The 27,211-nt window shown below is 36.8% G+C and overlaps 1 protein-coding gene across 1 annotated transcript in view; it reads left to right on the top strand.

Moving 5' to 3' along the window:
* The window catches only part of TACR3 (tachykinin receptor 3), a 35,843-nt gene extending 14,491 nt beyond the window's left edge, over positions 1-21,352 (top strand). The window contains exons 3-5 of the mRNA XM_041484273.1: positions 535-685; positions 17,915-18,111; positions 21,037-21,352. Coding sequence (XP_041340207.1) covers positions 535-685; positions 17,915-18,111; positions 21,037-21,352 — 664 coding nt within the window. The remainder of the gene's footprint in view (positions 1-534; positions 686-17,914; positions 18,112-21,036) is intronic.
* The last annotated feature ends 5,859 nt before the right edge of the window (positions 21,353-27,211 follow it).

The following is a 27,211-nucleotide window of genomic DNA, read 5'->3' as shown; positions in this document are numbered from 1 at the left end:
AGGAGGCAAAATAAATGATCTTTGTTTTCCCAGTGCTGACATCAGCAGTGGTGACTATATTGCACACAGGCTGCAGAACTGTGTTGCCTACGTGCAACAGATCTGCCATATGAAGAACAATGGGTGACAGGACTCTTATCAGGATCTTTGCACCAATATATCACTAAAATACTTATCTTCCTCTTTCATTTATGGTCCAAACTACAGCTCCAAATGCCTAGCTTGCCCTCATGATACTTGGCTGTGCAATTAAATCAACTCAGCTAGTTATGGACAAACACACTTTATTCTGCAGTCACTAATCACAATAACTATAGAGTCAACATATACTAGTACAGGCTCAGCATTAGACACCCCACAAAGCACATGCATTAAAATGTACATAAATTTGCAGTGCAATTCCAGACTTTCAAAATGACAGTGAAAACACCAAGAACTAGCCAGTAATATAAAACATGTTTTGTGCTAAAATAGCAGTCTTACTTCTAGCAGCCCTCTGAAAGCACTTACCACATTAATATCTTTTCATTGCAGATATCACGTTATCGTGATTGTGCTGGTCTACTGCTTCCCACTGCTTGTCATGGGCATCACTTATTCCATGGTGGGAATTACCCTCTGGGGAGGAGAAATACCAGGTGACACATCCAACAAATATCATGAGCAGCTCAAAGCTAAGAGAAAGGTACTGTTCCAGTAAATCCCACTAATTGAATGCTTACAAAATCATCTGCAATTGTGTTGCAACGTATCATAGTAAATTCTTTCAGAAACACCAAATCACTTGAAATAGCAGTAATGAGAGATCAGCTTCAATACAAAATTTGATTAAGTTTGACAAGTTGTCTTCTCTGTTAACTGGCTGTTCTTTCCATAACTTAAAATGTTTGTCATTAAATAAAAGAAACATTTGGGTTTTAACTTCTTACTCCACACATAGCAGCACACACTGTGTCTGTTATGTGGAAGATAAGGCAAAAAGATTAGCCAGCAGAGTTAAGATACTGACTTTTGAACAATAGGCTCTTGTTAGGTAAGATTCTCATCCTACTGAAACAAAAGTGAATCTTGCTATAACTCTCAGGTGATTAAGGTCCATGCATATTTGAGATAAGCACTGATCAGCCTGCTTGTAATAAATAAATTTGTAATAAATTAATTAGTTTTTTCAACAATAACTTTTTTGTGAGAAATGCAAACAAATTTTCCCAGATATTTTTGTTCAATCTCTTTCACTGTAGGTATTGCTTAAACTAACTAGACTTGGGATTGCTTATGAACTGAGTATTTGACTATCTCCAGTTCAGTTTTCCTACTGTTGCAGTGCAATGAAGGTTTCTTTCCTACAACATTCTTTTTCTTAACCTAAATTTCCTTATTTACTAAGGGGGCCTTCTGCTTTTTTATTTCTGACACATTTTTTAACACTAAAATGTATTTAACCTTTCAGACTTCAAAAAATGGTACCCTAATACAAACTTCTAATTCACAATGATGAACACATTTTCAGTTGCTCAGTTTGCTTCCTGATGCTGTATGTTTGAACAGTGGAACATGCTACTGGGCTGCAGCAACAGCAGAGTGGGGCATATTGGGTCCTGAGACAACATGAGATCTCCTGCAAATTCTGGAGAACACTAACATTTTCATTTCTTTTAGGACACTGCAGAAATCACTTTCTGTAACAGACATACCTTGCAAAAGCAAATGTGGAAGGGAAATTATTAAATTATTGCAGAACCAGGACATGCCAGAACTTCAGGACCTGTTATCATAATGGCTGAGTAAAATAATCATCTTGTGACATAGAAACTAGAGGTCTCTGAAGACCAAATCTGGCTTTTACTATATGAAACAGACAGCCTAATTAAATCCCTTGAATACTTTAACAACAGCACCTGTTTAGAATTCTAAATATATACAAGAGACAAGGAAGAGAATCCTTAATTAAAGGATTTTAAATGTGAGAGTACAGGGATGCATACCTTCAAGACATGCAACAAGGGAATTAAATTATGTACAGATATATTATAACTGCATCAGTGACTTTATGGGTAGAGCTCCATGACAGCACTTTAGCTACACTGCTGTGCTCTCCAGCAGGATTTATGAAATAACTGGTATTTGGAAAGATGAATCATAATTGGTTATTCATGGAGAGGAACTAAGAGACTGGAATCCAAATAAAGCCATAACTCAACTTGCCTCTGATAACAGAACTAGTGCTTTGCCCTTTTCAGGCAAAGAAATAATCTGTTTTTCTTGCTATTTAGTATATAGGTATCAAGACATATTCAAAATATGTGCACTTATAATGAAGGAGAAATATAAAATAGCTGACTGTTTCATATCAGGCAATGTCAGAGCACAAAATTGTCTGATTAGGGTTGCTTGAAATGGTATTTAATATTAAGGTAGTGAACAGTTCATGTAAGACCTTCAAAAGAAACAATGTTTGTCAACAAAAGATTTGAAGCTTGAGAAAGTTGTTACTAGTTCAACAGATAGTCTCATCACTTCATATATATGATTGGGGAATACAGTCCTGAATCCTCCTGAAAGCAACATTAAGGGACAAAGGATTCAAAGAATTTCACGCTGCACACTGTACGCTGGACAACACAAAGTCATGTTTAGCATCTGTAAGGACAAAGACAAAATATTCAGAAATTCAAGGCTGGATGAAACTACAAAACTACTTCTGCTTGCTTTCTTTTTTTTTTTTTTTTTTTGACACACAGCTCAGATATCACAGGGACTGACCCATTTAAATCTGCCTGGTATCAGTCTTTTGAACTTCTGAACTTCCCTACACGCAGGGACTTTGCTGCCATTATCCCTTCTTCTTAAAGCTCCAGGCATGAGACTGATTGATGTTCCGCTGAACATCATTTATTCTCCTGCAATTCTCATTTTCATAATATGGAATTACAGTCTCAATGATGTCACACATAACAAGTTTATACAAGTGTCTCATAATATTACTATAAGATTTGCTAAGTCAAAATGTTCTTTATATCCACTGCAAATACTTGCTCTCAGATGTTGTCTCCACACCCTGCTTTTGCCATCTAACAAGTGCCAATCATTCTTTCAGCTTTACTTAAACCATAAGAGGGAATAATCACGTACTGCAAGTAAAATCAGTTAGTATTGTTTTTATCAAGAGATACAGTTCTGATACAACTGTTTGCTGAAAAAAGAACATTTATCTTATCAGAAGATGCAACTGCCTGGACACAATGGGAAGAATACAGAGGAGCAGAAAATGTTCTCCTTAAGTTTTGTATTTCCTTTACTGTTCCTTCTACTTATGACTCTTACTTTGTGATAATATGTCACCAGGCATCTTTTTCAGTATTTTCATTCCTCCACACTTATGCTTCTGTCTGTATTTTCTGCTTTTCCTAACACAGCTTGAGGTGTCATCTCAACTTATTTTAGTAATGAAGATTGATTAAAAGCCACATTGTTTCAATATATTTTTTTTCTCAAATTTGAGTATGAAATGAGAAAAAAAGACCCATATGCTTGCTTGTCACAGCCTCTGTGAGAACTCCTGTATGAACACTTCACGCATACTCCTCTGTTTTTTTCTCTTTTTCTTCCCTCTCCTTTTCACAGACTTAGAGAAAGTCCAAGGAAGGGCAGCTAAAAACGATCAAAGGACTTATGAAGTGATTAAAATGGCCTGCACTTTTTAGTTTGGAAACCAGGAGACCAATGGACAAGACATCAGCATTTAGGGAAACACAAAGGTAGTGGATAAAGTGACTGAAAAACTGTTGGTCACCAAATCCTGAAATGCAATAATTAATAGGAGAGCAGCACAAGGCTGGTAGAAGAGAGAGCACTTTAAGAAAGGGTAATTTAAAAGTCTGTAAAAGGGCATCTGAGATGTTCTCCTGCCAGATGATCCCAGAGGATTCAGAAAGGTTTTAAAAAATTAACAAACAATAAATTCCTAAATCATAGAGTTGGAAAAGGTTGGAAAAGACCTCCAAGATCAGTGAGTCCAACTTCTCACTGGTCTCCACTATCAATCAGACCACAACACAAAGTGCCATGTCCATTCATTTCTTGAACACTTTCAGATATAGTGACTCCACCACTTCCCTGGGCAGCCTTTTCCAATGGCTGACAACCCTTTCAGTGAAGAAAGGCTTTCTCATGTCCAAAAATTCTCACTAATGTCCACGTAGATACTGAAAGGATGAATCAGAGATGCACTCCTCTTTAATACAATTTTGGGTGCTGGGACAGTAAAATAGAAGATGGAAAATTGCCAGGTTCATGGGATAAACAGCATCTCCCACTGCCTCTGAGACAGAACAGTAGGATAGATGGGCAACTGTCTGATTCAGAAGGAACTGTCCTATGTCTTTATGCTCCAGTTTTTACACAGCAGTGCAGCTATAAAAATACTACTGACTTCTCACTGGCTTTCAGTGCCACTAAAAATGCAGGTTTTCCTTTTTTATTTCTTTATCACATATGAATAAATTACATGAAAACACATTAATATATATTATACCACACTTTATGTAGAGAAGCACTAGTTAGAAATAATGTTACTTTTGCTGGCATTAAAAGGTAGCCAGCCAGGTCAGACCAAAAAAATAGAAGATGCATTGTTTCTCTATGGAGCAATTTATTGTGGAGAAGAGGCAGGAAAAAGAGAGAGGGTAAGAAGAAAAGGAAAGGGAAAAAAGGAAAGGAAGAGAGAAAAGGAAAAGGAAAAAAAAAAGCAGGAGAAAAGGAAAAGAAAAAAAAAGCAAGAGACTCAAAGCCTAAAACATTGCAGTACAGCATCAAAACTCTTGAAATACTGAATTATGGGCTGACACAGATTTGAAAAAACAAGATTCTCCTCATAATATATAAATTATTCAAAATAAATAGGTGATGAAAATATTACACTATGAACTCACAGACCAGATGATAGCCAATAATTAACTCTGAAATCAGAGATCCTTCTAGTTAACAAGCAACCATTAAGCCTAGACAGACAGTCTAAGGTTATATATTGCTCCATTTTTTCCATAAAACCTTTTGTGAAAGTTTACATCCAGCCATGTGAAACAAAACGTTTTGACACTCTGGATGCAAGGGTTTGTCTTGCATGTGACTTCCTACACCATCTTGAAACTTCATTTCTATCCTACATGTTTGCTCAGACTTCTTCAAGGTTGGAAAGTAATTGCTTCCTCATGGGACTGCATAAAGACATGGTAAGTTTAAAATCTTCAGTCAGTTATTTAAAATCAGTTATTTAAGCAATCCATCTTGCTTATAACAGCATGAGAACCAGCACTGCAATCTCCACTAACTTACATATTAGATGCCATTTTCAAAATGACAAAAGGGAATAGAAGTTTAATGCAGCAGAAAGTAAATAGAACTCAATAATCCTAAATTCAATTAACCCCCCCCCCCAATCAACTACTGTACACAAATTTGTACTATAGATTTCAAGGGAAAGCCCAATCTTGACAGCTGATGCCATTATATACACTGAATCATCACCTGTGACTAGTTTTTAAAAGTCAGACAGTAAGAAACACAGAACGTTATGGTCTTTTTTCATGCAATGGTTTGCCAAGGCTGCACATATGTAAAAATATTCACTAGACATGTTTAGGTGTGCAGAGAACCAAATCCTAGAACACACTGGAGGCATCCTCACCCTACATACAGTGTAGGGCTACAGACCACCCAAACCTGCCATGCAGCAGCAGTCTGCTGAAGAGAACTTACATTGCCATTGTGACTTCCTCACCATTTATTTATTCATGGGGCACAAGTGTTTCCACCTTGAAGATTTGTTTGTGCTTGTGCACCTGGACAGAAATGAGTGCCATGGTGGTGTCAGAGCACCTTGCTCACACACCTCTTCCCTTGAGCTGATCTTACATTTCTGGGAGTGATATGTGAAACAACCTACCCATACCCATCCTGTTGTGGGGTAATGAGATGCAGAAGCTCAGTTTGCTACGAATACTGTGTATCCCCTGCCAAAAATAGGGGCCTGTGTAATCTTTTGGTCCATCAATACACATCTTCCATAAATGAGTCTTCTCTTTGCCTTTGCAGAGAGTGACAATAAAAACAAAGTGCAAAACAGACTACATAAATACTAAAAAAGAGCTAACACAGAAGATTAAGCTGGAGAAATAAACACTATTTTAAGAAGAGGTGATCTCACTGATCTAACAGTCATAGCACTATGGCTTGTGTGGGTGGCTGTATCGCTTGACTAGCTGAAATTTCATACAGCTACAGTTAAATTATCATTTATCCAAAATGCTGATGCATTGTGAGCACCTTGCCAGCCAAAGCTGTGATTGAAAGCCACAGGTGTACTTCAGTGCAGCCACATTCACAAATTTAGCAACCATTGTTCAGCACATTCAAAAAGAAAAAGGACTTTGTAATATGAGGTTGAAGGACAACTTACGCCAGCTAGCACCACTTCTGTGCACTCCACTGCTCTGATATCAGCCAACAATCAATAGAAACAGAGATGCTTTAAAGACTGAAGTCCTTACAAAGAAATGTCCCTGATTAATTCCTCAGGCAACCAAAGGTGTAACAAAACACCAAAGTGGCAGCTTATGTTCATACACTGTGTTTCCCCTAAGCAAAATACAAAGTGACCAAAAAGTTTCTGAAGTGATTAATCTGACTTTATGATTTCATACTTTTAAGTCAGTCTCCTCCAAGGTTATAATCACACAGTCATATATATCAGATTTTCTGAAGCTACTCTCGAAATTAAATATTTTTGAAGATTTTCATATCAATTTTGTGTTCGACAATGTCACAGTTCTTGCTTAACATAAAGAAAAAGGAAACAGGAAGAAGGAATTCTCAGATGGTTTTAAAGGCTCTTCAGAAAACAAACTCATCCCTTGCTTGCCAGACACTGGAAGATGTTGAACTGTGTCCAGTGTTTTCTCCACTTGTTCACTGAGTGTCAGTTTGTGTCTTTCAACAGCAAAACATTAAATGAAAACAGAACAGGAATCAGCCTTCAGGCCTGTCACCACAAACTCTTAGAGAATTCCTCTGATATCATCTTAAACCTCCATCTTCTAAAAAAATCCCACCAATCCTAGAGTTCAGTTTGCCAGGCTAAATTTCTTTATAGACAGCTCTATGTCATTACTTTCAATTAGCTTAATTAATTACTTAACATCCCTCACTGGTGTCGCCTCTATAAATGTTTTTAGGTCCACTTCTTCTCTCAGTCTTTGTTTACGTTTGTTACATAAATGAAACAAGTGCTTCTGATCTTTTATATAACATCTTTCTGCAACAAATGACCAAAACCAGACAAGGAATGACACCAATGTAGTGTCACCATGGTCCTGCACAGGGGTAACTCTGCTCTCCACTGAGAATGCCTCATCTGGAACACCCAATATCTCAGTTTTTCCTTTCATGAAATGGATGACCTGGTCTTGCTATAATGAGTCAATAACATCTGCCTCTTCCTCTTTTGTTCACAACAGGCAAACAAATTCCCAGCAGATAATTTTATTAATCCTTAATTGAGCAAACCCCAGAATTTTGCTGAGTATGATCATACCTATGGAAGTACAGTGTAAAACAACCCATCAAAGCCACAGTACCAGTCCAGCAGTTCCTGTCTGCTCTGTGATACCTGCCACTGCCACCACCCCATAGGGACCCAATCACTACTGGTACCATACAAAGTTTATGACCAGCACTATGAAACTTCATTTCTGCTCCCACAGCTCTTCTACATCCCAGTTCTTTCTTGCTTCTGCAGCAGCAATGTTGCTCAGAAGTGCCTTGTCATCAAACTTATCTAACAAGCCTTTATTTTGCTGTACAAAACTCCTCAATAAATACATCAAATGAGTGAGATCTCAAGACTGATACTTAGAGAATATATCCCAAATTGGAGGGAGATTAGTATTAAATACTTTCTAATAATTTTTTTTCTCTCAGTTACCTTTCCAGTGGAAAGTGTTTCCCTAATCATGCTCAGTAGTGAAATGTAACAAGTAAAATTACTTACAAACATTAATAACTAAGGATAGGTTTCCTCTCTTTCTGCTTCAGGGCACCTCTTACTATGATATCCTTAATTCTGACTATTCATGGGAAGTATGAAATAGTCTTGTTAATAGATGCAATAGATTGGTAGATGCAACCCAATCCTAATGAAGCTAAGCCTGACTTCACAAAGGGCTACATATGTCTAAAATTGGGTTTGTAACCATGTAGATGGAGCTGGTTACACAAGGAGAAGTGCCATGATGTGTATGCTTCCTAGAGAGCACAGATGCTTTCCCTGCCTGCTGCTCTTCTCCACGGCTCTGCATGTGTGAGTCAGGACTGGCCATTAAGAAGGTTATTGGACCCAACTGCAGATGTTAGCATTTTGAGCAGTTGTTCCATAACCATAAAGACAAATACCCTGCCAGACTCACCAGATTGCTATTAACACTACAGTCCAAGTCTCTACTCGCAGGTAATTGCTATTACAGCCAGAAGTTGAATAGGACTTATTTTTAAGCTTATTTTCTCTAAGTTCAAGAAAAACTTGAAAAGGGTAATTAGGGTCAGAATATCATATGAGTATCTTTCTGGTGAAAATACTTGCAGAATAGGACATCCATTACAATTTTGATCAGTAATACATTCCCATAGTTATCAAAAATCTCTGCAAGAATATAGAATACTGACAGGAAAGCCTGATTTGGGCTTTTTCATTTACCATTAAGTTCTTGCACAGTCATCACATGAATTACAATGTATGACCCCCTCCCTAAACACATACACACAGAGAGGCACCTTTTTTTCTAGAAGAATGAGGCAGAATAACCAATAATCTTTGGTTTAAAGTTTCAAAAAGTTCTGTTAAACTCTTTATATTAGCAAGTATATGGACTGAAAACCTACTGAAAATGTAGGGAATGAGCAAAGTAATTATTAATGTTGTGAATCATGATCTCTATTTCACAGTCTCACTCTTCAAATACTTAGAAATTGCCTAGGGAAAATCTGGGGCATAAGGTACAGGGGAATTTCTGTCATTGCATGTTAAACCCAAAATATTTTTTACAGAGCTGCTTTATAATCTTAGAACTTCAGGGAAAAAAAGGGTTCACCTGTTCTTCTTTTCAAGATTTTTTTTTCCTAGCAATTTTTTCTCTTTTTAATGATCTACCCATAATTTTGAACAAGATTTCCTATTGAGGTAAAAATAAAGCCAGACGTCCTTCTGATCATTCTCTGAACATGACTAATACAGTGAAATATAACAAAATTATTGGAAGCTGCTCTTCTCTGCTCTCTATCTCCAAATAGCTACAGAACACTCAGCAGCCAGCTTCCATTCATTGCCTCAAGGTCCTAAAACTCAGCTATGAGCTGTGAACAAACACATCTTTCCACACCCATCGTCCATGCTTCAAGAAGCAATCACAGAGAAGTAAAAGCAGAGTAAATACTAAAATTGGCTTTATACTGTGCATAAGCTTTGCCAGTTTACATATATACTAATAAAGTTTTCTGGTCAGTACTTTTGTATAGACCAGCTGGCAACACCTCCAGGTCAGGGGCAGATTTAACAGACTGGTTCTGCATGGTCAGTGATTAGGCTCAGAATTGTGCACTTACAGTTGCTGTGATGTTTCTCCTTGTTATTTTTATATTTTCCACCACCATTGGCAGAAAATTTATGTGAAATATAAAGTCTAGGCACAGTCCTAGGGCAAAAATTTCTGCTTAGTAGTGCCTCATATATTTAAGAATGGAAGTAACACTAGGTTAACAGACAAAAAATTTCAACAGTGCTTCACTCCAATGTTAGTGAGCTCAGCATGTTTTCAAATGCATTGCTGAATTCAAATATACATGTTTGTTAATAATAAAACTAAGATACCTACAAGAAAGACAAATGAAAGCCAAGTGTCTCTTTTTCAACATTCATATTTTCATAATGGAGATTATGATCTTTATGTTTCAAACTGTGGAGTTGGGTTTTTAAGACAAATTAACTTCCTCTGTGCAGTTCTTCTCAAGTTCAAGTTTGGGACCTGACCCTCCAGACCAATAACCTTAAAATCCAACATTCAGGACAAAGTGTGTTCTTTAAGTCATATGTAAACTTTTTCACTAGCATACAAACAAACCTTGGAAACTTCAAAAGGTCTTTTGTTGTGTCATCTAATCTGCAGTCAAAGTTATCCCATTCCATATCCTAAATTATGACCACATGAATAGTCCTGTGTGTGCATGGGTGCATAAAAACACATATGTGTGTGTATATATATATATACACATACACACACAGAGAAATAAGATGATTAAGAAGGCCCTTCCTCAATGAGTCTCTGTAGAGAAGTTATGAACAAATTAATTTTAGCATGAGTTTTCAGTCTGCTGAGCTTTCCAGAATACTGCCAAGCATCTGTGTGGTGAAAAGCCCAGGAAATCCGATGTGGATCACTCATTTTGGAGGACTGCAGAGCCAAGACCTGTATATTCAGCAGAGCAGAACTGCAGTTCCAGTATTACACCCACACACTTTTGCATTCATTACAGGATGCTCTTCACGTCAAAGCAAAACATAACTTCAGCACAGGTTTTTTCTGAGTTAAAGCAGAAATCTACACACCTACACAGAGGGGTGTCTATGTTATGTCTCCTCCTAACAAATCTAACCCTTTAACTCAAGAATTTAATTCTTTAGAAGTTTCTGTACTGCAACTTATTCAAAGCACCTTTATTTCATTACTCATTTTCGGGGGTGAAGAGAAGTAATTTATTTCCCCAGGTTTTAAAGCAGGTTTCCTAGGAAACAGTTTCAGCCAACCTGGCATGGGTCAGCTTATACTTTATTCCACAAATTAGGATACGACAGGAGTATCAAACCAGCGCAATAATGACCAATGTGTTGACCATTATGGCCAAGTCATGTGGATACTTTAACACTTGAAGTATTGTTTGTCTGTATAAAAGCAGATGCTGTCAGGATAACGACACTCCTGATACTTTTCAATTGACCAGAGCATGTACCACTTTTTATTGACCAAGTATTTCCAAAATATTCTTTATGTGAGTTACAAGTCTACTTCTCCTAATAAATTCACGACCTTTTACAGTCATTTGAAGAATGACAAAAATAAACTAGGTGCATGAAATTCAAAATATAACTCTCAACATCATTGACATTAACAGTTTTGTTGAAGTCACTTTAAACTAATATAGACTGGGGAACAATAATAAAATTTTTTGCCCTTTTCTTAGGTGGTAATAAAAGTTTTTTTCTTCAGACTTTGAAAGGGAAGATGCTATTACCACTGCATAATTATGATGATGACTAAAAAATAGCTTTAACTGTGCTTTTTTTCTAACAGAATTTTGCCAATAGTCCAGGAATAATTCATAGTTCTTTTCTTATCAACAGAAAAGAGAAGAAAAAGAGGTTTTTCAAACTACGTAGTAAACAATTTGCTTTACTTCTCATTATTTTCTTGTGCCCAAATTCTAGAGAAATATGGTAAACATTCAAATGGCTTCTAATTATTTAAATCACTTATTTAATTCCCCTAGGTGAATAAGATGGAAATAAAACAATTCAAAAAGTAGTCTTTCCATATGAAATAAGAGTCTGTGCGCTCCTATTCTGATGATAACAAAAGGTACCCATCTCATTTTGGGTTCAGAAGGACAGATTTCATTATAAGGAGCCCACATAAAGTAAAACACAGGTAGGATGATATGCAACTTTTGCATAATTCTTTGGCATAATTCATCATAGCATTATTTGTTATTGCAGTGTCCAATATATAAGATTAATTTTCAAAAGAGAACATTCATGAGTCCCATTCCTTTAGAAGTCTTATGTGGAAAATTTAAACATTGAGCCTACAATGGGGATTAAAGAAAATTTTCAAGAATTGTGTCAAAGTGGACTTCAGAATTAACTACCTCTATTAGCCAAAAAAAAAAAAAAAAAAAAAATTGTATTATTATTTTATTTCCCCCCACACCAAATCTCACATTTGGTTGGAGGCATGGAAATGAATTATGTCCCATCATCCATTCCCAATAAAGAAGGAAAGTACTGTAAAATAAGTGGTGGTATGAATCTTAAGCACAAAACCACTAGATCAGCTTTTCCACTTTTTTTCCAGACCTAGATCTCAGGTGGATAATCATGCTCAACAATGACAATCTCACAACATCCACTCAGAGTTGTTTTCTAAAGAACATAAACTTCTTATGCCACTCAATGCTTAAGACCAAGACAATGATACAAGGCCACCTACCTTTACTTGTTGTCTAGCTTAGAGAAAAAACCTCTTAGGTTGAGCAGCAGACATTAGCATATTGCCTAACATCCAACAATGTCTTGTGAGAAATTTAGACATTTCTTCTTAGATAAAGTAAGAAACTTGTGGAAACTTTTCCTTCTTGCCACCAATCAGATGCTTGTAAAGTCACGCACTCTGAAGGAAAATAAAACTCTGAGCAAAATATTTACCCCCTTTTTGCAAAGCTAAGACCACTCATGAAAAATGTCAGAATTGCTTTGGTTTGAGGGGAGTCCCACATTGGGGAATTTGGAAGAAAGCAAACTAATTAAAAACTACTTTACATTAGAAGAGAATACATTTTTTAACTTTAGAGCTTAATTAAAAATAAATTATTATGAATTCTATTTGCAACAAGGGATTATGCAAACTGAAATTAAAAACAGTTTCTTTATTTCAAGTAACTGAGAAAAACAGATGGAAAACGTAAGTCAGAAGACTAAAACATCTGGAGCATTGGAACTGGCAAATACCTTACCTGGCTGAAAGCCTTGCAAGTGTTCTCATACTTTCTCCTCCTAAATGTGCATCTCCTTCAGCTATTAAGAATCCATCCTTTGCTGAAAGAATACAGAAAATCCCTGAGTGAGTCAAAGCGCTTGGTACCTCAGAAGTCAGTTCCTCTCTGTACTGTTGCCAGTAGAATTACCCTTTGAATCCTAACTTTCTTACAGAAGAGAGACAGTTTACTCCAAATAAGCACAGTGGAGAAGCAAAGGCATATTGGTGTTCCTTTTTCTCTGGTGCTTCATGCATAAGTGCCATATATGTTCCCAGGATTGGGAAGTGGATTTACTGGCTGCATCCTAACATGCTGGGAGAAACACTTTGTGAAATGTTAGTGTGGCATTTTACTTGTCCCAAAAGAGCACAGGGCCAAAGTTATGACTTCAGGGATTATCGGTGAACTGTGTTTAAGCTGTATTCATGAATAACTAACATCCAGGAGAGGGTAAACAAAGACATTGTTACACTCCATGGGTTCTTAAATCATTTGCTTCTCTTTTATAGCTGCATAACACCCAGGAGTAAAAGTTCTGAAAGCAATAAATTTGTCCCTGTGATGTAAGTGCAAATGAAACCAAAAGCCAAATTCCTGTACTTGTAGAAGCAGCAGTATCAAAGATGACTTAGAAAGGCAATAAGGAGCTGCAGAGAAGATTGAAAAGGAAATGATTGCCTGGCCCAAGTCTTAGGTATTGCTGGCAAATCAATGCCTTGCAATGTGAATTGCTAAATCCCTCCAGCAGCAACTGAGTAAGAAAAGTGTATGTTATTCCCAATCTTTCAAGAGCTGCTCTCAATGCTACATCTGAAATCAGAGGACTCTTCTAGCTATTCTTCATGCAAAATAAAAACAGGATGGAAAAATAAATGTACTTGCTGGTTTTTCTAAGTGTAGCAGAATCTGTTAGTTCCTTTTCACTTTTACTGTTCCAACTGTTTCACAGCAAGGGCAAACTTGCAAACTCTAATTCCAATGAACTTACATCAGTTTTGCTCTTTTAAATACATTTTTTTCTCATTACATCCATTAATGAAAGAATGCTTCTTAGACAGAAAGGATTTAAAGGAAAAAACTACAAAGCACATAAATTAACTTTGTTTTTTTAGACATAGTTTTTCTTAGACATAGGCAGTGAATTAGTATCAGCAGAACTGGTTGATGAAAATCAATGTATAAAATAGATACTTTGATTTTCCATTTACAAATCCTGCCTCAAGACTTGCATGAAGGTTGCACACCTGGGAGACTTAGTACAACTCATTTAACAAAAGTATTGCCTAGAACAGAAAAAACCCTCTTTCCTCCAGTCATGCTGCCCACAATACACACAGAGAGATTGAACAGAACACCAGGGGAAAATGGTGCCACTGGGATAAAAGATTTTGACTGCAATTCACGTTTTGGAAAGCTCCATGGTGAAATGGTGGCAGGAACAGAGCTAGATTTTAAGCTAAGCAACTGAATTCAGTCATTTTCTTGCTTTAGAAATGTTTCCTAGTGCACAAGAGAAAACCCTTCTAATGAATTCTGTGCAACTCAGAACAGAAGGAAAAGCAACTGAAAAATGGTAATATCTCAAAAAGTGAAACAGAACAGACCTATTAAAAAGAGCTTTTTTTTTTTTTTCAGTCACAGGTTTAAGTAGTCAAAAAACAACCCCAACACTGAGGCTCTCTTTTATATTCTGCAGTTAGACCTGTAAAGTGTCACTGGGGTTTCTTAATGAAACATCATAGTGTACTGGGAAAAGACAAACAAGTCTTTGTGGTAAATTCATACTGGGCCTGTTTAATTTACTTTGTCTGTTGGTTTACAGGCACTTGTTCATCAGAATATATTCCAAGAAAACGCAAGGTGCCCTAGGTTTATAGACCTTGAAGTCACTTTCTGTTCATAGTTATTGATGAAACTTTATACTGGAAAGCTTTATACTGAAATGAAACTTTATACTGAAATGAAACTTTACACTGGAAAGCCCAACATTACAGACAGGAACTGCAGCTGTAAACTGCAAGGTATGGCCTTGCAGTGTGTGCCTCTCTCTGAATCGGAAAAGGACATTGGGAATAATCTCCCTCCTTCTCCTGATTCTTTTTTCCCTACCATTTCTGCCAACACATAGTGATTCTTAGACGATGAAATGAGAATAGACTAGGTCTTTTTGATTCCTCTCACAATTTCTGCATTTGACTTCAAATTTAACCTTAATTGTCTTCTGTTTCCAGCAAATTTACACCACACGGACTTGCATCATCTCACTCAGCTTCTCCTAGGAAATATGTCAATAAGTGTACTGTACTATATAAACACTTAAAATGACATGCAAACCTGAATGATTAAGAATGTAATGTGCTTCATTGTCTGTCATTCAAGTGACTCGTTACTTCACAAATGAAATGAAACACTAATGTCCACCTAAAATCATCTGTAGCTTGTTGTCTAGTTTGACTATTTGCTTCAGAAATTTCTGTTTTATGGATGATGATTTAATATTTAATCATGGATTTCTAGACAGAAACAGCAACAAGAAAACCTTATATGAATCTCATTCTTTTAAATTATGAGTATTTTGTTTTAAACGAAAGTGTAACCTGGCAGGGAAAGATGCAATTCTCTTGGGATGATTTGGCATTTTTCATTTCAAAACTTTAAAAAAGTTAAAACATTCAAAATTAGAATTGAATTGCCTGAAAGTGTGACAAGAAAAATTGTGAATTTTCTTTGCCAGGAAAAATTAGTTTGGGATTTCTGGTCCCTTGAAGAAAACCAAATGTTGTATTTAATAGTAATTTAAACTGAAACTTCATTCCTTCAAGGTTAATTTTTGCAGCAGCTGAAATCTAAAAGCTATTTTTTTTTTACAGCTTGTGAAGGTTTATCAGCTTTAGGAGACCTTTAAGTAAACTCTGGAAGCACTGCTTGCCTTGCCCTTCAATATATCACAGAAAATTAAACAATGAGCATTTGGATGTCAGAAAAACAACAAACAACTTTCTTTTGGAAAAAATTAGTACAATTGAGTATGCCAAACAGGCAACCTGGACTCTTTCTGTGATTTCTAGCATCTCTGGGGCATGAGTGACACAGTGCTCAATCAGATTAAGCTACATTTGCTGCTGGGAAGCTCTACTGCTTTGGTTCCCAAACACTGCACAGATGAAATGTACACTGTAAATATAGATTTACCTGTTTACACTATGAAAATTTGGACACAAAAATCCTTTCATTCAGTACTTATGATATTCCAGTGATGACTAATTCTAGGAACAATTTCACATGAACAGCTGGTACTGCGAGGCTTGCTAATTAAATATCAAGGCAAATAATTAAGACTCTCAAGCGTTCTGAACTTACAGAAGTCCTGAAAGGTGCTGAGGTAACACTTATCATTCCCGACAGATCTATAAAAACACAACAACAAGCAAAGGGCACCTGTAAATCAGTGACAGGGAGCTTAAGTACCATGGTAAAACTACAGAATTAAGGCTTCTATCCATACAATGTGTGCAAGACAGAGGTGTAAGTCCCCAGCAGAAGAGTGGAAGTTATGTCAAGAGCAGTGAAATAGCCATGTCATTTAATGATAGACTGATTTGACAACATATTTTTATGCATTACTTCACATACATAGTTTAGTCCAGAAATTTCTGTCCACATAAAATCATAACCTTCCCCCCCCAAGCCAAAAATCACATATATAGTCCCATAAACTTCTATATATCCCTAGATGTAGACACAGACATACATGTGAAAGGTAAAAGTGATCCTATGTTTTGGTGTGTTGCCCTCCTTTATAACAATGATCTTCCTGATCACAGGATGATTTATAGTTAACTGATGAAAAGTGATTCAGAAGAACCAACTATTAATGTTTCATATGCAGCCAGATGCCTCTTTTTTGCCTTTAAGTGATGATCAGTGCATATATATGAGCAACAGTAAGTATTCTTATAAGCAAAATCTTGCACATTACAGTCTCATCCAGCAGGAAAGATTGTTAATTGGTGCCAGATATTCAATGAAAAATTACTTTGTGTTTCCCATAGGAAGATGTAATGCAAGTAAAGGAGGATGCCATTTATATGTAAAATTATTTATTTATATTAGTTGGAATTTTATAAAAACACTTAACCAAAGACATGTAAGTATGGTAAATTTCAGCTCTTTGGATTTTTCTCCTGGTAAAACTATAAGGAGTATGAAATGGCACTTGGTACAGAGAAAACAAAGGAACTGTTGACAGAGATCCCTGTTATTCCTCAGTATTCCCAAGTACAAATGAACAAGAGACTTCCCAGCATGGAACTATCACATTTAGTTTCATTTCAGCTATGCCTGTGGTGTAAACATGTGACATATTGTGCTGAAAATGGTAGCTGGACTAGTATTTGACATAGTTGAAAAGAGAAAGATGGGAATGAAAATTTGACATGAGTTGCAAGCTTTCTTCATGAGTTTGGAGCACAAAGCAGAGCTCCTCTTCATTTGTGCTTTCTGGAAACTATGGTAGCTAACAGATGTGATGCCTGCAGAAAACAACAAATAAGAATCACCAGCCAAGGGAATTGTTAGGCTCTGAAATTAAACAGGATGCTGCAGTTGTTCATTTCCTGCAACTTAGTGTTATTCAAATCACATCTAAAAACTGGGGACAAGAAATAGACTTGCAGACCACAATAAAAATAAACACCAAGGTCAGTAAAGGCCAAAGTGAGGTGTCCAAATAAAACACCCTGTAACATAATGCCATGCTTAGATGTACAGAAAAGAAATTATATTTTAGATAACCAAATACAAGTAAGCAAATACATTACTTGCAAAAACCAATACAAATAAAGTCAGGAAAGGTTTTCTTGCTATTTTTCTTAGGAAAAAGAGGATCTTCAGTCAAGAAGAAAATAATTGAGTCAGATTAAAAGGAAAAACTATATAAAAGCATATTCAGCTTTCCTTTGACTAACTTTAAAAATTAATTACAAGAAAATTATTAATGGATTTTGAAATGCTAGTCCAAATTAAAAAGGCTAAATATCATTATTACTTCTTTCAGGTGGTAAAAATGATGATTGTGGTTGTGCTGACATTTGCCGTCTGCTGGCTGCCCTACCACATTTACTTCATAGTTACTGGGATCTATCAACAATTAAATCGGTGGAAATATATTCAGCAAATCTATTTAGCCAGCTTTTGGCTTGCCATGAGCTCTACAATGTACAATCCCATTATCTACTGCTGTCTTAATAAGAGGTAAGAGCTGGTTATGAAACGAGGTGCATAAATTCACCAAGAACATAAACTGCTTAAATGGAAAATAAATTTCACTTACATAGCTTCCAGATAGTGGGGAAAAAACAAAATGCAAAAAACTGCATGACCTCTTTCTTTAGGTTTTTACTTGAAAAGAATCCCCAAAAACACAAAGGCAGACTTCCAGTAAATAAAATTTGAGAGCAAAATTCAGTTTTCAGAAACCAGTCCTTTCCATGAGCACCTTCAAAATTTAAAAAAAAATCTATAGCAGTTTAATGGTTTTGGTTTGCAAAATATAAAAATAAAGAAGATGGTAATTAGTGATATAGAGTGAAAGCTGTATGTTCACTAATTGCAGCCCCAATTTTTGTTTTGCTGGAAGAATGCAATACAAAATGTGATTTACTGTGTTCAGTAGATCTCAGCATTAGATTTCTACTGCATCTCAAGATCTGCAACAGGTTGATAAACATTATACAAATGTTTATATTCCCATTACTTAATACTCAATTACAGTATTGTTTGACAGCAACACATTATGCTCTGAATTTCAAAGGCACTGCACCTGTTGAGTTTGGTGACATTTTACAGATACTTGCTAGTCTGAGACTACTGCATTGCAGAATGGACTCAAGTCTTTAATTTCAATTTATAGAACCAGGATCTACACAAACATCATCCTGCCCATCTTATTCATCAGTTTTTCTTCTAGCATTATTGAATAAAGAATACCAGGAACAGTTAATTACTTCACAAACTCAGTACGAATCAGTATTGAATAAGTAATCTTAAATATTATTTTAAACCTCTTTTGACTTAGCAGCCAGTGCAAAGTTTAATTACTGTTAAAATTTATAACAATATTGCAAGGTATTTCTAAACCCCCACTAAAGATCATGCAGTACCTGTCAAAAGAAATCTAATAAAAAATGAAGTGAACAAATCCTAACGAGTTTTTATTGGTGTAAAAACACTGGCAACATCCTTCTTGATGAGGATAACTTGTGACAATCAACATTCATGATCTTCTAAAAAGATGAGGTAATGACTAAATTCATAGAGCCTTCTGCCTTCTGATGAGCTTTTCATCCTTTACAACTGTTTAAAGACAAGGTAAAGTTTTAGCATGCCAGAACAAAACTAACTCGAATGGCAAATATTCCATTAATTTCATCAGAAACCAGATTTCAGTAAGTGTCCAGCATCTGCAAAATGAAAGGCAGGAAGAATGAGACCTCTTTTTTTTTTTTTTCAATTACTATCATAAAACTTCTAAACCAATCCCATTTTCTTCAAAAACTTTTTATGGCATAGTTACAAAAGTATTTATAAAAGAATAGTATCTCTGATGTGGCTTATGTTGACACTTGCAAACTGAAAAATTAAATGTCTGGATTAAACAATACAACCAAAGAGAAATTAATATTTTGAGACATACTAAAGGTCACCTTATTCAGAATATGATGCAAGAATGAAGTCCTGGTGACAGTTTTCTTATAATTAAGTTCCATATTGAAATGAAGATACCAGAATGTCTGCTTCCTTTTCATTAAGGAGGAAAATAGAGCTCGTTGCTGGGAGTCAGATCAATTTGTGCCTCTGCTGGATCTAGTATCAGACAGAGTTAGAACATCCATCCCCAGCCTCATCTTCCAGGCTAATTAGGATACCACATATCTAGATAAAGAGAGCATTATTTCAAGATGAATTAAAAACATGCCCTGAATTAGAAAGAGGATGGAAGGTGCCAAGAAAAGTAATACAGTTTAAAGATGTTTTGGTTTTACAATGCCTGTCACTAAATCCATTTCCATCAGAGGTTCTTTCAGTATTTTTCCAAAATATGGACAGCATGTAAACAGAGAATGATTAACAGCAACCTACCTGCTTGGGTGTCATCATGTGTGAACTCCATGATGACATTGCAAACTTTAAAATTTGAGGAAGGATCTCACTTCTGCGAGATTCGTTAACTTGAGCTGAACACTTGATCTGAATTTTTACCCGCAGTCATCACTGTGGTAGCTTAACCACTGTTCCAAAAAACTTACAGACAAGATAAACAATGGATCTAATGGTTAAAACAAAACAAGAGAAGCAAGACAAGTGAGAAAGTCAGATAAACTTTAGGTTTAGGTGAAAAGGTGTTCTTTTTGCAGTTATACACAGATACATAGAGAATTGCTTTTCTAATATATTAAACTTTGATTCTGGAAATGCATACACACAATATGTAACATTGGTCTTTACGGTGAAAGTGTTTGCAATACTCCTACATGCCTCTGTAAGAGTACTGCAAACACTAACACTAATGCTCTAAAGCCTCAAAATGCCTGTTTGTATGTTGCTCATATTCAGATTTCATCTTTCTAGGATCGTCTTAATTATTAAAAAATTATTTTCCAAATCTTTTACATGAAAAACTATTACTTGCTACATCATTCCCATATAAGCATCTCTGTTAGAGAGAAACACAGAAGGGATACTGAAATTTGGAAACTGGGATGGCATTTTAGAGAAAAGAAAGTTACAAAGTTTCTTGCTGAGAGAAGATGAAAATATAGGTGCAGATCTCATTAGAGGTCAAATCAAAACAACATCTGTGAAAACAGTTCTGTGAAAGTTGGTGTTTGTTTACTTTTCACAGTCAAAAAACAAAAGGAAATTCATTATAAGGAAAATACCATTGTTAAAATGCAGGGACAGCATATAGAAAATCAGAAACTGAAAGGAGTTGTTACCACTATCTTTTCTGCCCTACTCTGACATCAGTCAAGTAAACTCCCACTGACTTCAGCACACCCAGGCCTAGGGGCAGGATAATTGGCCAAGTCAGTATCCGGCAGCACTGTGTATTTTCAGATGAAGGCCTGGGGCTGGCTCTCACAGGCACAGGCTTTCACCAGGCTTCTTTCCTCCTAGGTTCCGAGCCGGCTTCAAGCGAGCCTTCCGCTGGTGCCCCTTCATTGAGGTGTCCAGCTACGACGAGCTGGAGCTGAAGGCAGCCAGGTTCCACCCCACACGGCAGAGCAGCCTCTATGCTGTGTCCAGAATGGACTCCAGCATGACGGTGGTGTTCGACACCAACGATGGAGACAGTGTGCACACCAGCCATAAAAAAAGAGCGGCTCCAAGGGACCTGAACTTCAATGGTTGTTCACAGAGGAATGCCAAGACTGTCTCCACAGCCTCAAGCCTCATAAGTTCACTGCACACATCAGCAGACGTTTATTCCTAAACACTTCACGTTGCTAGAAGGGCAACGCTGGACAATGTTCTCCTACTTTGGGACATGGTGTTCTTACTACACGAAAGCAAACCAGATTCCACTAACAAACCCTAGGTATAACTATTGTGAGACTTTTGGGAATCTCTCACTTTTTTTGCTTTGTAGAGGAAGAAGAATTTGAAGACGTGTATGTCTCAGTCCAAAAGCATAGTTGCACCTTAGCCACAACAATGTTGTAGGGATTAGCCAGAATAAACTAATGGAATAAAAATCTTTGTTTCAGTTGTCTCTGACCTGCAGCATTTATGTTTGACTTACTGAAATGAAACAGGCTCCTTTACTTATTGAAGCAGAAATGTACCGTGTTTTCCATTACAAGTGTATTAATTCAACAGTAACACAATTATGTGAGATTTGATTATAAAGATGTATTTATAATGAACATCTAATGAGCCCCAAGTCTATTAAGCTGTTTTACAATTTAGCCCCATTCCCAAACAAAATTAAGTTCACATGTATGCAGTTCAGCTCTGTCCGCAACAGCACAATTTTGCAAATATATATGAGAACAGGAGAACATGACTGAGAGACTAAGTTAAATTCAACCAAAGCTTGCATATTAGTAAGCATTAGACTCTAATGGGATCTGTACTTCCAGGGGAATATATTGTTTTGATGAATCTCTCATAGCTTTGTATCTTAGTTCTAAGAGTAAGATCTAAGGGTAAGGTATGCCTCTAGTGACCTTAACAGAACCTGTTTGACTTTAGAAAGGCCAAAACATTTTAAACTAGAGATTCATATATGAAAAAAAAAAATACCACTGTGGCAATGGACTCTTCTCTGCAGAAGATAAAGTAGCAAGACTCATGATAAAAAGCTTCTACTGGAAAAAAAAAATATTGGGGCTCTTGTCACAAATTTTCCATAGCTTGATGGATGTAAAAATACTCCTGTGCCCACCTCTAAAAATATGCTAGGCATTCTTACACAGACATGTTCCCACTGAATTCAGACAAGATCCACTCACCATCACTGTTGCAGAGAAAGCTGAATGTAACAAAAGGGACCAGAGAGCAGCCTTTGTTTTAGTTAAATGACTGTGTCAGTTGCGTGGATAGACTGGTTCCATGAATGTTTGTTGTCAAACAGTTAATAAAAACATAAGCAAGAGTGTGAATGTCTTCCTGAGTTAGCCAAACCAGCACAGGACAGAATATATCTGGCTGAACCCAATACAGTACCAAAGCTGAGCAACTAATAAATAGATGTTTGAAGAGAGAAAGGCCTAAGCTGGCTTTAGTCCACAATCCTTCCCAGCCACTGGGAATGATCAGCATTGTGAAAGTGAGCATATCAAACAAGACTAGCAAAACAGGAATCATACTTGTATTGTGATTCATGTATATAGTCAATTGTTATGTTCTGCTAAGTGTTAACTTGTATAGTGATTTCAGTGCACTGTGGTATCATTTACTGAATCAAAATCCTGCATATGGTAAAATAGCCTCAAATACATAAACCTGATACATAAACTCTCCATGTATGGAATAACTGAAGAACGTGGTCATAGAAAAAGTGTGAGTCTGGAATTGTGATACATTTTTGTAAGAGTACAATATTCTATCTATGGCCTGATCTTAAATCCACTGAAACAAAGAGCTCCATTCATTGATGACTTCCCTTTTGAATGTCAGTCCATGCTTTTCAACAGTCTAGTTCTCTAAAAAAAACAGTTCTTCTCCAACATTGTAATTGTTATCCTCTCACTTCTTCTTGGTTTTTTTTAGTGTGTAGTAATCCAGCAAGTGTCATGCAATGCCTATAAAATACTTATGAATTTTTTCCCTCTGAAATACTCTGTTTTAAGAACTTAAAAATCTTCATGTTTTTAACAACTCTGTTCAGAAGATCCAGGATAGACACTCACAAAAAATGATGCTAAGTGTATTAACCTGATGGTGATGTACTACAGACACATGATGTGAAGTCCTCTGTCTGCTCATGTAGAACTTCTGAGAAACACACATAGAGAAAATGTATACTTGTTAAATAAACAGTCTTTTCTAACTATGGCTATTATGAAATCAGTGTTGATAAATTTATTGTTTTTAAATGTAGAGTACAAATTTGAAAAAGCTGTATACAAAAGTACAGCAGCATAAATGTATAAAACATCATCTTCATGTAACTTTTAGGATTTTTCATTGACAAATATCAAGAAAGCAATGGTGGTTTCCTCACAGCTGTACCTCCAGTGAAACAATTCCACTTGAAGTGATATGACTGCCTGGACAATTTATCCATTGATAATCTCACTATATTTTGGTGAAATTATCAAAATCTCACCAAAATATAGTGAGCTATCAAAAACACCCTCACCATTCCTGTAGTTCTTTTCTCTGAAGTTACAGGATATTCCCGTATAACAAATTAAGAAATCTGTGCCTGTAATCACACCATTGCTTTAACTAAACATTACAGCAATAACGTGGTGCAAATCAATCTCTGTGTCTCAGCCCCCAGGAACATGCAGGGTTACACGGTTAAACAAGTAGCACAGCAAAAGCTGTGACTGACAGCAGCTTCCATATGAATTACTATTTCTGAACAAACATTTTCAGCAAGTGGCCTGCTCACTAGGCAATTCCTTAGAGAGCTCCTGACACCCCTCACTGCGTGTAGAGAAATCAGGTCATCCTCAGTTTGTGTCAGTAAGACAGCTCAAAGTAGTAGTGGGCATGCTGAGCATGTGCTCTTGTGTGATTGCTGTGCAGCACTGTGGCCGTCTCATGGCTGCAACCTTCAATCCACATTCTTAATTTTGCTAGGACTGAGTCAAGGAAAACAGACAGATGCAGAGCTAGCTTCTTAAGGAGAACGGCACAAAAAATACTCCAAAACAGCTGCAATTAAACAGCATCAGGAAAGGTCTTCTGATCCTGAAACCTTCTGACACATGTTCATCCTTCTCAGCATAACAGTTGGCAGTATTTCAGCCCAGGCTCCTACTGGAGTCTGCCTGAAACATGTATGTGATGAGATCATCACTCCCTGAACAGTCACTTTGCAAGGAGATACCCCTGGTAGAGAAAAGATTTATCTTCCACATCACCAAAGACAAAATAATCAGCATCAGTTTACTCTGTCATTCCCTTGACATTGCCTAAACTTGAAAAAAAAAAAAAAAAAAAAAAAAGAAAATAAAAAACAAAAAAGGAAAAAGGAAAGAAAAAAGAGGGAAGAAGGGACAAAAGAAAAAACAAAAAAGGGAGGAAAGGCGGAGGAAAGGCGGAGGAAAGGCAACTTAAAAAGCTAAACACAACTATTTAAACAATAAAAACCCCCCCTAATTTCTTGTCTCAAGTCTTTGTGGTGGTGCATTCTCCTCCCCACACTTTTCTTTGAACTCTACAACCTCAGGAATCCCCACTGGGCATTGGCCTTTGTGCGATGAGTTGGGTGGTCAAGCTTCCCTTGACCATATGGCAACTCTTGTGTGGTTAAGCTGGGAACATCCCTGAGTTGAAGGACAAGAGCACAGTCAGTTCTCCACTTACAGCCTTGGGACCTTCCCTGAACCATAATCCAAGGGGAATAATACCATTGTGGCTGGAGTTTTGGAAATAATTTGAAATTGTATTGGAAGCAATTTGAAATTGTTTTGGAAACTCCAGTCATTACTGATCTGAGAATGGAAATTTTTACATTTAGAGTACATCTCACTACCCTATAAATAGGGGTCCTAAATGAGGCCCTTTGAGCTTCCCCGCACTTCAGTGTGGTGCACCAGAATCTCCCTTTGAATGGGAGATGGCTCTCAGAGCTTGCAAACTCTCATGTCTATGAGAAAGCTGAAGACAGGGCATAGGTGGATAAAGTCTCACTCCTTGAGCCTCAACCGCTGAGAAAAGCCAAGGCACTCAACACAGATATTTGACTGAAATCAGAGGGAATTTTTCACAGGTACTTCTGTACACACTTCACCATCTCTGTGTGCATGCATGTGTGTGAATTGATTTAAATACCCTGCAGCAAGTACAGCATAAACACTGACATCTCAGAACAATAATTAACTACTGCAATTTTAGTCAATTTTATTGAATTACTTTATAAATGCTGCATTAGTTAATTGATTAAGCACTGCTTAAATCCTTCAAGCAGGAAACATTGATCAGGTCTAAGACTAAGTTTTTCAGTGGTGTCCACTCTGAACCTTGTGACTCTATGGGAAGGTCTTCCTTCCCCCTTTGCACCCTTATCACTTGCATCCCCGGTCTCCAGGCAAATCATTCTAGTGATTTTAAGCCAATATTCCTTTGTATGCTCCATTTACATAGTAAATAATAGAGTGAACATTGCCATTGAACTTGGCTGCACTTTCACACATTTATAGTAAAAGTTACTTTTCTCAATACCTGTGACAGTGATTCTTTAAGCTATCTAAACCACTCAACTGGGACAAATTGGCATAATCAGCAGAATACTAAATCAGGATTTGCTACAGTCTTCCACATAAAAGCATGATCTTTAGAGAAAAAATGAACTCTAAGCAAGCTCAGGGTACTCAGACAGGATGCTTTCAGCAGATGGCAGCCTGGATCTCTTTGGCAGGAGTCCCTTGACAACCTTCCTTCCAGTTCACTTACAGAACATTGTCAAGGTTGGGAGGCACTGGCAGACCTGCACAGAGTGAGCTACTTACAGCATGTTTACATCTGGTAACTAAAGGTGTCACTGAGGAAGAGCACTAATCAATACCAACATATATTTTCAAAAATAACATACAGAAGGAACTGATGAAAAGGAGAACAAAACAGGTTTTAGAAGTTGGTGCTTTTTTATCTAAATAAAACCATTCCGGTATTTTGGAAGTGGATGTTCCTCCTTTAATACTGGGGAATTTTTTTCACACCAGTGAAGAAGAACCTATTTCACTGATATAAAACCTTTATAAAACCTGATTTCAAAACCTTTCAGGCTGTGCCCACCAGGATACAGGATTTAGAGAAACTCTTGTTCCTTTTGCATTTATTTCAAGGCTTTTGAAGTGCTTATTCCAAGCAGAAATTTACTGCTGAACTTCTTCCTCTAATTCAAGATGAGTTTAAATTTAGAGTCCCAATTACTATGGGTTGTTTGTTAAAGAATACCTCCAAAGATTGCTACAAAAGATGCAGGAGATACTACTAAGGCTATGCCAGTGTTTACAGATATCTTGTGAGTTCCCTGTATTAAATAATGCATTCAGTTCAATTTGTCTGCCTGTTCATGAGCAGATTCAAGTGGTTCTGTGTTCATAAATCAAAATGATCTGTTGAGACCAGTCAAAGAAAATTCTTTATCAGTCCACAAGCAGTTGCTGTGGGTATTTAAATACAAATTGTATTTAGAGGGGTTCATATGTCACATGGGATACAGTTACTGGCTAACTGAATTGCTTCTCTCCCATCTATAAAATTGAAACATGCATATTGTGTTACAACTGGAATCAGACTATCCAAAGCAAAGGGTTAAGTTTACAAATACCAAACCTGTCTGTTCTAAGTACTCTGTAAGAGCCTCTGGAATCACTATTCCTAAGTTTCACAATGAGTTTTTCACTGCAATATTTGTGTTGCAAACAGAAAATGGGACACCAGGAACAGTCACAGGAATTGTACTTCCCAAGCACACTTACTATGGAATTCACGTTGCCCAGCTTGCTTGGATTTACACGCCTTCAATTTTAAAAAACCCAAGACCAGCCAACTAATAATTTAATCAGTAGGCATTCAACAATTAAATGCGACAAATCTGCCAACACCTGAAATGCTCAGCAGCTCTTCTACAACACTGCCCACAAAATCATATGCAAATGAAGGTAAC

The sequence above is a fragment of the Pyrgilauda ruficollis genome, unplaced genomic scaffold (assembly GCF_017590135.1).
Source record: "Pyrgilauda ruficollis isolate IOZ18807 unplaced genomic scaffold, ASM1759013v1 scaffold65, whole genome shotgun sequence".
Classification (NCBI taxonomy): Eukaryota; Metazoa; Chordata; class Aves; order Passeriformes; family Passeridae; genus Pyrgilauda; species Pyrgilauda ruficollis.
The sequence above is the reverse complement of the archived record's forward strand: the minus strand, read 5'-3'. Positions and strand labels throughout refer to the sequence as shown.